A 13,426-nucleotide genomic window follows, 5' to 3' on the forward strand; every position below is an offset into this window, starting at 1 on the left:
TTATGGTTCATTTCATTGTTTTATTTCATAAAAGCGTCTGAATTGTTCATGATGTTAGTGTAGATGGTCTTTATTTCAGACTATTTAACACTGCAGAAAACACTGACGGACACTGACCATTGTTGCAGACATTGTTTAAAAGTTTGATATCATTACAGTAGGTTGCATGCCAAATTAGCAGTATTTGATTTGATTTACATGACCTTTTTGACATTTAAACAAATATATATTTGATTTACATGACCTTTTTGACATTTAAACAAATATATATTCATAACCCTTCTGTAGTTCAGACACAGTGTTGTGACTTCTTTGCGGGTTTATTTGTTAGCTCTTAACTAACTTCAGTTGATGTATTTTTACATTATTTTGTCATCCTCATGTATATGGCTCTGTCTGTATTTTTGAACATCTCGTTGGGCTCGACTTGTAGCACACCTGCTGTGATTCACTGGAAACTCTTGCTCATGGTTATTCTATGTTATTTTACAGAGGTTCCTCAAAACTGTTCGGTGTATTTTCTATCCTCAGAATCACTTCTTTCCTAGAACTACAAAATGTCAAGTTCCTTCTCAGCTCATTGAGCAGTGACCACAACACTGTTACAACGATCAGTGATGGTTACCAAAGACAAAATATAACACAGACGAGTACGACTTGCAGTTCTAAGAATACACACTAGGAATAGATGTTTTGGGTATAACCGCCTGTTTTTCATCCCGCAGTCACACGGTCAAACCATACCATGCTATGTATGGCAGCCTCCACCTGCTGCAACAGGGCACAGCCGGTTTGGCTGTGTGAGAGCAGGACAGGTATGATTTTAATCTGTCGGAAGACGACACAATGGTTGAGAAAACAAAAAGCCAAGCGGAGCAGGCGAGTACAAAAACCTGACAACACTGAACCAGTAAAACACACACAGACACACACTCAGGCAAGCAGTGGCAGCAACCACAGCACACCAGGAAAAACATATCCAGATGTTCTACTCATAGGATCACCAACCCCCTCCTACACACACACACACACACACACACACACACACACACTTGTGGGCCACACATGGGCTACATATTACAGAGGTTTGCTCTCCAACTTCTCTTTTCTTCCCTTTCTTCGTCACGTACACACAGGCTACAAACACAAACACACACAGCTATATTTGTGAGGACTGCCTTTGACATAATGCAAACCTGAAAAGCCCCTGACCCTAACCATCATTACTAAATCCCTAACCCTGCTTTGATGAGGGTGCGCCGCTTCAGGTACTAGTGAGACATGTGATACGATCTAGGAAGTCCAGTTTGAGTTACATATCTATTAGTTTGTGTTTTATAAATTGTCTGAGAAGAGTTTTAGGAAGATTATCACAGCGACAACCATTTTATCTTTCATCACAACAATCGCAAAAACCAGAAGAATCAGCAGGAATACAGCATTCACGTTGATACCAGGAATCGTAGTCGCTGTCGCTGGTTCACCTTTTTTGTCAGATGCCAGTTTGTTGTTTGTCAAACGGGTTAGCTTCCTTCTAATGAATGAGGAATCAAAGCGGCCTCACCCATAAACTAAACTCGGGTTGTGTTTAAAAATAATTTTCCAAACATTTAATCTGCCAGTTACTTCCTCTGTTAATAGTTTGGTCTATAAAATCATCTATCAAATGAGATCATCCTAGAATCCAAGATGACATCTTCAAATATCTTATCGGCACATCAGTACAAACAGTACAGACAGGTGACCAGGAACTAAAACAGAACAAACATTAAACCATACCAAAAGAATGGTTGGTGTTCCTACTTGAAAAATGAAACTACGGTGGCCTCAGAACACACCACGCTAATGAAAACATAGTTACGTACGTTACATTTCTGCCATATTATGTTGCTAGAGTAAACAGTGATAGAATAAATAGTTGCCGATTCATTTTCTGTTGATCAGCTAATTGATTAGTTGAGTAATCATCTCAGCTCTAAGCTGAAACTAAACCTGATTCTAACTTTTAAACTTTGAAACAAACCTTAACGCTCAAACGACTCTTTGAAAGTTCGCCTAAAGTGTGGAGTGAGCCAAAATGTCGATATGTCCTCACTCAAGGTTTAAAGCTAAACTTGGCTCTCAGAAAGAAAGTACACACACACACACACACACACACACACACACACACACACACACACACACACACACACACACACACACACAGTCAAGACTAGCAGTTATTGAACCCACTCTTTCAGCCCCTCCTCTCTTCCACTAGAGCTCCTGGCAGGCCGTCTGGTTGAGGCCCATAGTAAAGGGAGCCGTTTTCTCTGGCATGAGTGCATGTGTGTGTGTGTGTGTGTGTGTGTGTGTGTGTGTGTGTGTGTGTGTGTCCTCGGGCCCCAGACAGGAAGGAAGAGAGTGGGCCCGGCAGCACAGCTCCAGAATTCCGGTTTTGTTTTTCTTCTTTTTCCATCAGTGCAAAGCCGGGTCTTAAAGAAACAGTCATTAATATTTTCCCCTCTTAATGACGCCACACTGTTCTCCGAGAGAGACCTCCACAATAGGACCCAGTCTGATACATTACTTTAGTATGTAAACATTACCAGTTTGTTAAATTTAATTTTTTATTTTTTTTAAAAGAGTCAAGTGAATGAATAGTTCTTTTATGGCTCGGATGGATCTGTTCTTTGAGAAAACACAGCGTGTGTCTAAGCGTAGCCTCAGGCTCATTTTCATTGAAGCTTCTAAAAATAAAAAAGTACTGATCCAGCATCAGTGGTCAGGTTACGTAAATTACTCAGGGGGTGAAACATAAGGATTTTGGACACAAGCACGGCAGGCGTGTTTAGCTCTAACCCCCGATGTTTTTGTTATAAATCATCACTCAGGATCTGGCGAAGAAAGGGTTGAAAAATCACCCCGAGCAATAGATGACACAACTCACAGCTCATGATCTTAATGTCTCTGCTGAGGACAATAAAGCCAGAAAAGTCATGATTTCTCTGGTAACAGTTCGGCCTCTGTGGACCAATCAGAGCAGGAAACAGTCTCTTAAAAGTAACCGGTGACATCATGGATTTGGCAGCGATTATGAAAACAAACTCTTTCACTCGATACACAAACAGAGGTCGGTGTTGTGAAAGAGCAACCGGAATCGTTTTATCAACTGATTTCAAGTCGGTGATAAGAGAGGGAAACATTTATTAAGAAAGCACGCGATAAGTTACTATCAGTGTATAAAAGTCTCAGATATAAAAGGACGGAACAAGATCCTTTCAAACTGCGGTGATTACAATCAGCCGTCCTACAGTCACAGAGTCCAAAACCCAACTAGAAAACCAACATAGCACATTCACCATCGTTCTAACTTCAAGTATAAGATTGCTGTTTTTGTTTTTTACATTTTGTTCATTGTCAACAATCTAGTGAGAAGACCAAAATCAACAATGTGTCAGTCTCGGTATTTTTCAGCTTTCTTAACCTCTTAGCCCAAAGCAAAGTCACTCCATGTGTAAATCTGTAAAAAAAAAAAAAGGTCACAATATATAATTTTACTTTTTAAAAGAAAGACAAAATGAGTTACTTAAATAGCTAGGTAATGTCAATCCACAAACATCACATAAACAGAAGAAAACAGTGCATTTGGCGAAGACATTCAGAATGATCATATTCAGTCATTTGCTGCACGGATGAGTGTTTAAAGATGCACGAATCAAACTTCTCTCCTGTCAGTACAGACTTCAGATCTGATACCAGGGTTCCCTTTTTTAAAAATTTTAAATCTGTAACACTGCGTGGAGTCTTTGAAATTATGAGGCCAAGGATTAACGAGGTTTTAACAAGTTGTGACGGCAACTCGCCAGAAAACGCAACATTTTTATAATAATATTCACAAAAAAACTCTAGAAACTATATATTGTGGACCAGTCGTTATGGCTGATATCAAATCGGTTGCTCATTCATGTGTTTGGACAACAATGGAGGTGTAAAGCACAGAAGAAAATATTGTTATGAGGATCAACTCGTTGGTCTTTTCACAGGTTTTGTTGATAATCTAAACAATAAAATATCACCAAACTAACAAACTTACCAATCTGGACGAGTCGACTTTCTTCATGTCAGACACAATAAAGGCACAGTGTCGGCTCTGCAGTAACTGTTAGGTGATTTAAAACTCATTTCAAACAAGCAGTACTTCTTCTTCTAATGATGACAGGTGAAGCATTTGTGGACAATTTAATAAGGTCAGATTCAGGCTGATAACAAAGCTTCCTGTTTTAATGAATTTTCTCCGGCTTAAAAATGTTCAAATTACTGTACCTGCCTGCTTGCGACTAAAACAGTCACTGCGCCTCCTGCACATTTTTGGTTGTACTTCAGAGATTAGGAGCATTTTATGAATGCCATTTTGAGATTTAGAGTTAAAGCATCCACATGTGCGGCGCATAGGCAAGTGCAAAAGTCAGTACAAAAAAATGCATGTGTTCACACTTTTGCAACCATCACCACACACACACAAAGTCACTAGCGAGCAGGTCCTTCGTCAGCAGAAAAGGGACTGCGCTCTCAGCACTGTTGCCGCGGAACGACTTCTTTAATATTCAACTCGTTCCCTCCTGATATCTCTTTGTAAAATAATCAGACACAGTTCATCAGCAGTGTGCTTTTAAAGTCCAGTCAGGGAAGCGGTGCACGTCAACTCTCTGCTAAACCTGTGAATGTGTCACTGTGTCTAAGATCACACATTTCAAGTGTGATCTAACAACAACAAGACAGCAATGTATGTGTTTCTGTTGGAGGTGTCGATGTGACCCCATTTCCCTCAAACCGCAGCTCAACCTGTGATGCCGCCATCTTTTAGGCCTCCTCTCGTCTTTGGAGGTGTAGGCCGATCTCCATCTGGTTCTCCAAGCACTCTTTGAGCTTGTCCTCCGTCAGCGTGAGCCGCTGCTCCAAGATCGAAACCGTCTGGATGGAGGCAGAGAGTGAGAGAGGAGAGGAGAGGAGAGGAGCAAGACAAAGGAAGAAAGCGGGAGGGGGTGAAGGAGGAAGGAGATGGATAAGAGAGAAAGAGCATGTTAGAGAGGGCTGTACAGCATCAGCCTGACAGTAATGAGTATATAATGGCTGTGTTTGTGTGTGTGAAAGAGGCAGTTTGTGTGTGTTTGAGACAGATGTTGTGCGTGCAAGACAATCCAGCTGATTATCGTAGAGAGATCTGCTGCCTGAGCCGAAAACACCAGAGTTTCTGTGTCTGGCACGCACTCGCTCTTGTTCTCCCTCTCGCACAGTTGCATAAACACACTTACGCACACGGAGAATACAAGAAAGTCACTATCCGAAACAGGATGGGCATGTGTGGGTAGTGAGATCACAGTGCGACATACTTTTCCTCTCATCATCCTCCAAACAGTGACAGTATTTGTTGTGTATCTATGCACTTGTACGTTTGAGTGCCGTGTCATCTGAGACTGTTTATCTGAGGAGCTTCCAGGTGTAATTTCCAGGAGTGTCGCTCTCTGAACGAACAGATTACCAAAGATAGACCTGGCTATCTTATATTGTATCCGAGCTTCAGCAGCCACATTAAGGCAATAACTAAATCAGCCTTTTATCATCTGAAACAGAGAGTCAGCAGCCGAGGATTCATGTCCGGACACACCACTTCTAACAAGAACCAGAAGAACTATTGATATTTTGTTTAGATTGTTCAAAGAAGATAAGTGGAGGAAATAAGACTGTAAATCACTGCCTGGAGTTGTTGTGACTTCTGGATGATGAATGCACTTCCAGATCTATTATTAATTAAAAACTGCCTTTGAATCTTTGAATCTCTCATTTGTCAGTATCTGTAATAGTTTGTCTGTCTACGTTATTTAATTTCATTCTACGTACATTGACTGAATTTTTCTCTTTCCCTATACGTTACATAAAGCACGGTGCCATACAGACAACCTTGCAATTCTACTACAGATGAGGACGTGGGTCTAAAGTGTTGATTGGTATTTCCTTGTCTTTTTGTGCTTTTATTATCATCATCATCATCCTCATCATGCCTGTTGGGGTCAGGCCCCTAACTACATTGCCAGCATGGTAACCCCGTACAGGCCAACGCGTTGCCTTAGCTGCGTGTTTGTTTTCATGACACTGAATCTGTTTTACCTTTTTACTTTTGACATTACCTGTGTGGCCAATTTCTGGGTCAGCTGCTCTTTCCGCAAAGAGCTTTGTTAAACTGTTTTTTTAAAAGGTGCTATATAAATACATTTGTTCATAAATCTGTGAGGTGACTGGGAAGAACGATATGAATGAGCTGTGCTAATGGAAACCAAAGAAATGCAAGAGAAAAAGTGATAAACGGTGTATTTAAAAAAAGATGACAGGAATGTGAATGAATCTTCTTCTGGGAAGCCTAGATGGTGACAGTTTCCTCTCTGACATGATTGTTTTCTTGGCTAATGTTGCCTGGTGACAAACACAATCCCAGTTTTGGATAGTAGTCCTTGGCAACAAAAAAATTTGGCTCAGGGTAGGAACATTCGTACAGTAAACATGTCATCTGCGGACAGATGAGACTCTCGATTTGGGCCAGTGAATGAAAGATATGTCAACATGTCTTGACCTGTAATTTTTTGTCACTCCTTGTGCCAGCGAGTGTAATTTCAAAAATACTAGCAAGCAGCGCAGGGATGAGTCATTTATCGAAATATGTTGTTTACCTCAAAAGTGATAAAACTCTTCAGTGGGAAACTATTACACGACCTCAAACAGGGTCAAAATAATAAGATCTGGATGGGACACTATGTCCTTATTTCTTATTTTATGTCTGTCCCACAAAAGTCTTTCTTTCATGATTATTTAATGGTCACTTGAGGGCAATGTCTGTAACGAAGAAGCTCTTAACTGATAATAAGTCATTGGATTTCTAACAATAAATGATTAAATGTGCCTAATTATTTCTTCAGTGGAGCCACATCCTGCAGAATCTCTTACACGGCACGCTCACATTAAAATATACTTTTACACAAGGTTTTTACTACAGTGTCAGGTAAATGCTTTAGTGTGATTATCATAACTAAATTAGCACCAAAAGCACAGTCAGATTTTAGATAATATACCAATTATTTGGTGGCAGATTGAAAGATGTGTCAGAGTCAAAGTTGTTCTTAGTTGAGCTTTTCTTTCATCTGTAGTTCTGAACAAATGAAGTGAGTTCCTGGGATTTAATTTCCATATGCTGTGACAAATCAAAGATCACTATGTCAGCACCAAAACATCATAACTGGAATGAAAATTTACAAGCATCGTCATCACATATTGTTCTGTCTATATCTAGAAAATCCACCAAAGTTCTTTACTAAAAATTGATGTTCCAGTTTTTTTAGTTTTTTTTTTTAGCTGTGATCTCCGATGTCTAACACCTTTTACAGTGTTGGATCCTGTCTGCCCAGACATGTCCTGTTATTGGACATGTCTGAGCTGGTTGCAGCTCCTCGATATTCACTTTGGTTCTCTGATGTTTCACCCGCTGAGGTCTGGGGATTACGGGAAACTGTGTCCATTAAAGGCAGGTAAAAAACAGAAATATAAAATAGACAATGATAGTAAAATATCTTTTTTTTAAAATAAACTACCACCCTTATATAGACATATGAAGCGTGCTACATAATATACATGTTGAAGAGGTTTCCTCATGTTTCACTTCAGCTCTTTAAAACAAATCATGTAAACTCCAGTTAACAGAGAAGTTACTTCAAATGAACCGAGTCACCATATGCAACACGTTCTACGGGCTGCATCCAGCAATCCAGATGTGTTTGTTAATTGGCTATCAAGGTCCTGCACACACACAACCAGGCAGAAATACTCAGACACGTAACGATGAAGGAATTGACAAAGACTGTTAAAGTCTCTTAGATAATCTCATACTCCATACACACACACACACACACACACACACACACACACACACACACAATGTCTGAGCGAAAGGTGTTTTCTTTTGGGTCGTCAAACTAGATAACATCTCCTGCTATTTCATGCATCGCAGGAGAGAAAGGGCTTGTATTTCCTTTTTCTCTCCCTCTCTTTGCCTGGCTCCGTTTTCTAGATCAATACCACCCTGTTTATCTTACCAACTTGATATGGTTACCCAGTCTGCAGCCCGGCCAGCTATTAGTGTTTGTGCATGTGTGTGTGTGTGACTCTGCACGTGTCCCCAGGCAGTGGCAACATTATACGGGCATATAGTTTTCATCTGGAGTAGAAACCAAATCGTTATGCTCCTAAAAATAGAGTGAACAGTTTTTCTTTTCTCTCCAGAACACATTATACTCTTTATCGCCCAGAGCAATACTGGCCTCTGTTACAAAGTCTCATAGCTTTGGTATGACCCACACAACAATAGCCTGAAAGTCAAAGAAAGACAAACTGGTGCTGGTGACAGGTGGCAAAGTCAGTTCTTCTCTCTGCATTTCACTAACTGTTATGTGCTATGACCCAACTAATCTGAGTTTAGTGGAAAACAGAGTATAAATAACAGATTGGCGTCAATGTTTTGATGAAATTATTACAAAAAAATAACACAAAAGACTGATAGACTGGTTAGACTCTATACTAGACTACACCACCAGTCTATTGTTAATAAACTATAAGGCAAAGCAATAAAAAGCCATAAATCATCAGGTAAAAGCGTCAGCCCGGTATGACGTGCTATGACAGGCTGAGGGGATTCCAGTCAAACAATTTCAAAGCTATCTTTTGCTGAATTAGTGAAGTCATGAGGTGACTCTTAACTTCAATTCAGGCTAGGCCTGCTACTGAATTCATTAGCGATTCAACTGACTTTTTATTCTTCATTAATTAATTAATAGACGATAAAATGTTAGAAAACAGCAAAAAAAATTACCATCACAAGTTCCTGGTCTATGGTGACGACTTTAAGTATCTTGTTTTGTCCGACCAATAGTCCAAAATCCAATGAAATTCTGTTTATAAGTTTGCTGAAAAATACTCAAATGATTAATCAAAAATTATTACGGTTGCTGATTAATTTTCTGTGGATCTAAAACCACTTGCCTGGGCCCCACTGAAGCACTGTAAACACACATAAAACAGCTCAGTTTGTTTCACTGTAATGTAAATTACTTTTTTTACTAGGTTTTCTTACCTGCCATATGCATGCAGATGTTTGTGAACATGTAGTAACCATGATATCCTTCCTGGCCAACATTTAGCAGCTAGGTGTTTCAACATACTGTTTCAACATCATTTACATATTTATGAAAGAACATTTTATTGGTGGTATTGGTGGTTTACAGATATAGTAGACAGTAAGTAATATATGCTACTTCTTTGTTGCCTAAGGAGAAAGTTCCCTGACCCTGAAAGTTATTTCTTTCTTTCTGTGTGTAAAAAAAACATCACGTTCAATTTTTCCAGTGTGTTGGCTACTAGTGTCGAGCCGCTGGTTAAAAACAACAATGCATTTGTTCTGTTGTCGTTGATGCACTTGTGTATTTGCATAAAGAGCGTGAGATCACAAGTGGTCACTCAAGACACATGTGAAGACAGTGTAAACTGACCTATTTACCGACCTAGCTGTCCACTAATGATCAGATCATCCAGGATGGATGTTAATACTTTAAACTTTTGTGTATTTTTCATGTCTTTAACAGACAAGTAAAATATTAGTGCCACTACGTTTGTATTTTTACCAAATATAACGACAGATAAAAATACATTTTCCAAGCCTATGGGCAATTCAGAGTCACCAATTAACCTATTAAGTGCCTGTCTTTGGACTGTGGGAGAAAGCCAGAGTACCCAGAAAGAACCCACACAGACACGAAGAGAACATGGAAACTCCACACAGACTCAAGCCAAGGTTTGTACTAAGAAACTAAGGCGACAGTCCTAACTAATCACAACTTATCTTGGCAAATTCATTATTTGTTTCTTTTACTACAACTCAAAAGAGAAAGTAAATTAACCACAGACTGCTCACAATTTCTTAGCATCTCAATCATTGCGGGGAAAATGTTGCAATTCCTTAATTAAAAGAGCATTTACGCAGAACATACAGTTTATAATCACATTTTGAGGAACAGCTGTGAGGAAAGTACGGGGAGATTTTTCTTTCACTTTCACCTAATGTTCATTGAAGCTGCTTTAACAGGAATACAAATTCAGTTAACTGGCCCATACCTATCTATATATATTCTGGCACACACAAAGGTTAAGCAGAAAAAGATCTGAATCGTGGTTGATAGATCTGGTAGTTTGGGGGGGATTACAGAGCAGGAAAAAAATGTTGTTTCAAAGAAGCAAGTGTCTTCAAGTAAACGATTGTCTCGCAGTCTACTGAGGAAAGGAGGGTGCTATTGCACTTGAATTGGTAAATTAAATTAAGAAAGAGCATTTCTTCATAAGAGTGTGAAAGAAGGGGATGAGTACTGCAGGGTTAGCATGAGAGGACACATAAGAGCGGTGAGTTATGGGACAGAGTGAAAGGAAACCAAAAGGGATAATGGGGGGGGGATTGGAGAAGAGGTAGGGCAGACAAGTGAAAAGCAGCTAACACAGCAAACTCTGGCTCTTTGGCCTAATGTTGAATAATTCATCATCTTCCCTCGTAGTGAAAAATAATGCTGGGAAAAAGACTTAAAGGAGCAGGAATATAGCACTTTGTCAGCCTAATTTGATGGGGGATGGGGGACAGCACTTAAAATTGCCATATTAGCCAAGGTTAAACAGAATTTAGAGGAATAGTGTTAGATTATTACTACTGGCACCTTGTCATGCATTATAAAACAGTATGTGTGCATTTTGGGGGAAACAACATGACCTGAAGTGTTGTAGAAATACCCCAGAAACACTACATATTTTGATACACACATATATATAATATATTAAGTGTGTTACAAAACATATGGTGTTTTAAAATGTAATGAAATATATCAACGATTACTTTACATACTCCATTATAGTCTTACTTTGTAAAATCCAAAACCCTTCCCAGAAATAATGGTGTCAGAGGAATGGAAACCCTCAAAAAGATCCACTGAGCCAAGATGGCGACATCAGGCTCTGAAGCAGAGGCTCACAGCGCAGAAGATTTGTGTGAAGGCCTTGAACTTGGGCCTAAGTGTATAAGACGTCCTCAATCAGGCCCCATGGTGCTCAAAATGATATAGAGGCAAAAGGAAATCCCCCTCCATGGGGGAAGAGATTGTAAATTATGGTGCCAGAATGAATAAATATGCCGTTCACATGTGCAAATGTGGTGATTAGAAAATATGGAGAAACCAGGGTAAAGGGTCCTAGCACCATTATTTCTAGGAGTGGGTGTAGAGTGGGGCCTCGGGGTGAAGGCCAAAAAACGGGTGAGAGTCTTTAGTTCATCTCCAGAGCAAACTCTCTGAACTTAGGTTTATCTATTGTGAAAGAATAAACTCTATGGCCTCTGTTCCTGTTCAGATTTTTTTTTTATAAATCTTTTCTGGACCTTTCAAAACTTCTGTAACTCTTCACCATTACTGTATCTACGGGCTGTCATTTTGGACCTTTTGTTCACTGTTAGTCACTGAAAAGAGGATTTACGGTTCTGGTCCTGACATGGACGTCGTATCTGTAACAGAAGACATGATGTCTTTTATGTATAGCCTGCCTTTAAGATAATTAACAGCATCATGGGTTACACTTTTCTCTGTACAGCTGTAAACTAAATCAAGCACAATGCCAAGTATTTGAACCTATATTAAGCAAATTCAGTATAAAAGCATAGTGGAGCCATTTGTGTCCACCACTGTTTCCTCTGTAACTATTTAAAGTTCCAGTGGTCTGAATAAAATTATAACGTATTATAAATAACGGTTGTCTGAGCTTAACTGTGTTCTGTATAAACCTTTTTTCTCTCTCTCATCAACAAGCTTTGTAAGAAACAGCAGGTTGTTAAACGTCTATACAGTATGGGTGAAAACATGTGATGAAGCCTATACCACCGTGCTATTTGTAGCATTTGTATTGATTTTTACGCAGCCTTCTGTGCAGGTCCACTTGTATAATTCACTATATGGATTTTCACACCAATCTGAGATTCTCCAGTTTCACATCCCTTGTAACACCTACTGTAGGTGAGCTGCTACATTTAATGCGCTACCAAAACTCACTGTGTGTGTTCTTGAAGTGTAACAAACGTGTTTTCTTCCTCACTAAACATTGGCAGACACTTTTTAAACACTCTGAAAGATACAGTGTTTAAATGTTGTGTTTTATAGCTCGCAGTCTTCTTCTTCTTCTCTGCTTGAAGCCACTGGCAGGACTTGAATGATGAATATCATCACTCATGAAACAAACAAAAAAGTCAGCTCACTCATAAAAGAAACCCACTCCATAAAAGACAAGAGAACTCCACAGGGTACCTTAAAATATAATTATTGTAATGTTTTTCCTCTACTTTTTAATTTTTCTTTTATGTTTTATGATTTTATGTTCCTTTTTAGTTTTATTAGTTTTTAAATTACTAAAACAGTCTCTTTGACAAAACAGCTCAGTAAAAAAGTCTATTAAAAAAGTTACAAGACGGGGAAACATACAGTACACTATATACAGTGTATGGACTGACGCTACTGGAAGTCACTGCAAAGCCACAATGTTTTTTAAACGGCAGCCTTAAGATGGTCAGAAATGTGCATTTATATAATTTATAAAGAAAAACTCAATCAAGAAACGACATCATCCATGTTTCCACCACCGAAGAATTAAAACCAAACAATAAAAGAGCTAAAGATTAAACCAGACGCAGACGTTCCATCTGGTATCAGGGCTGGTGTACAGTGCGCTTGAAAGGAAAAGGTTGGCACCAACCCCCTGGGAAGGGTTAGCTAGCTGCCTGGCTGCTCTGGGTCAATATTAAATGCTCCCACATGCTGGACTGTAGCTTGAAAGGAGAAGAAAGAAAGAAGAATAAAAAAGACCAGAGAGAAACCTTTGACAGAAACACACAAAAACATACAAGGAGTGTTTCTGTGTCTCTGCATGGCCATTAAGCATTTACGCTTACTATCAGTGACTGAGGCACTCACACAAAACGGCCTCATCCAAAACAGCCTCATCCTCACATGAACCAAAAAAACCCCCATAAAGGGTTCATACGAAAAGACAAATGATTTTTCATTCTAAATTATTAAGTATTTATTAGTATTTATAACAATATTGTAGCTATTCTCAGCAATTCGTGTGAATCTGCTAGAAGACTAGGAACCAGCTATGATTTTGTGCGTTAAGTTGACTGACAAGACGAGTGGTTTCGATTCTTGGTTCATGTGAGGATGAGGCCGTTTTGTGTGAGGATGACAAAGGTTTTTCTGAGACTGAGTGACTTTTAGGTGACTCTGATGCCTTTTCGTTTGAGTCTGACACCTGAGTCTGAGATCTAAGG

The 13,426-nt window shown here is 39.3% G+C and overlaps 1 protein-coding gene across 2 annotated transcripts in view; it reads right to left on the reverse strand.

The window, feature by feature from the left end:
• Positions 1 to 3,370: 3,370 nt before the first annotated feature.
• poc1a (POC1 centriolar protein A) overlaps positions 3,371 to 13,426 on the reverse strand; it is a 39,524-nt gene continuing 29,468 nt past the window's right edge. The window contains exons 11-12 of one of the 2 annotated variants that reach the window (XR_003462500.1): positions 4,076 to 4,953; positions 3,371 to 3,502 (exon numbers count right to left, since the gene is read on the reverse strand). Coding sequence is in view for 1 of the 2 variants with exons in the window: in XM_010746399.3 (XP_010744701.2) it covers positions 4,843 to 4,953 (111 nt within the window). In the remaining variant the exon portion in view is untranslated. Of the gene's footprint in view, positions 4,954 to 13,426 lie in introns of both variants that reach the window. The other variant, XM_010746399.3, reaches the window with a different exon arrangement.

This window comes from Larimichthys crocea, chromosome VI, assembly GCF_000972845.2.
Source record: "Larimichthys crocea isolate SSNF chromosome VI, L_crocea_2.0, whole genome shotgun sequence".
Classification (NCBI taxonomy): Eukaryota; Metazoa; Chordata; class Actinopteri; family Sciaenidae; genus Larimichthys; species Larimichthys crocea.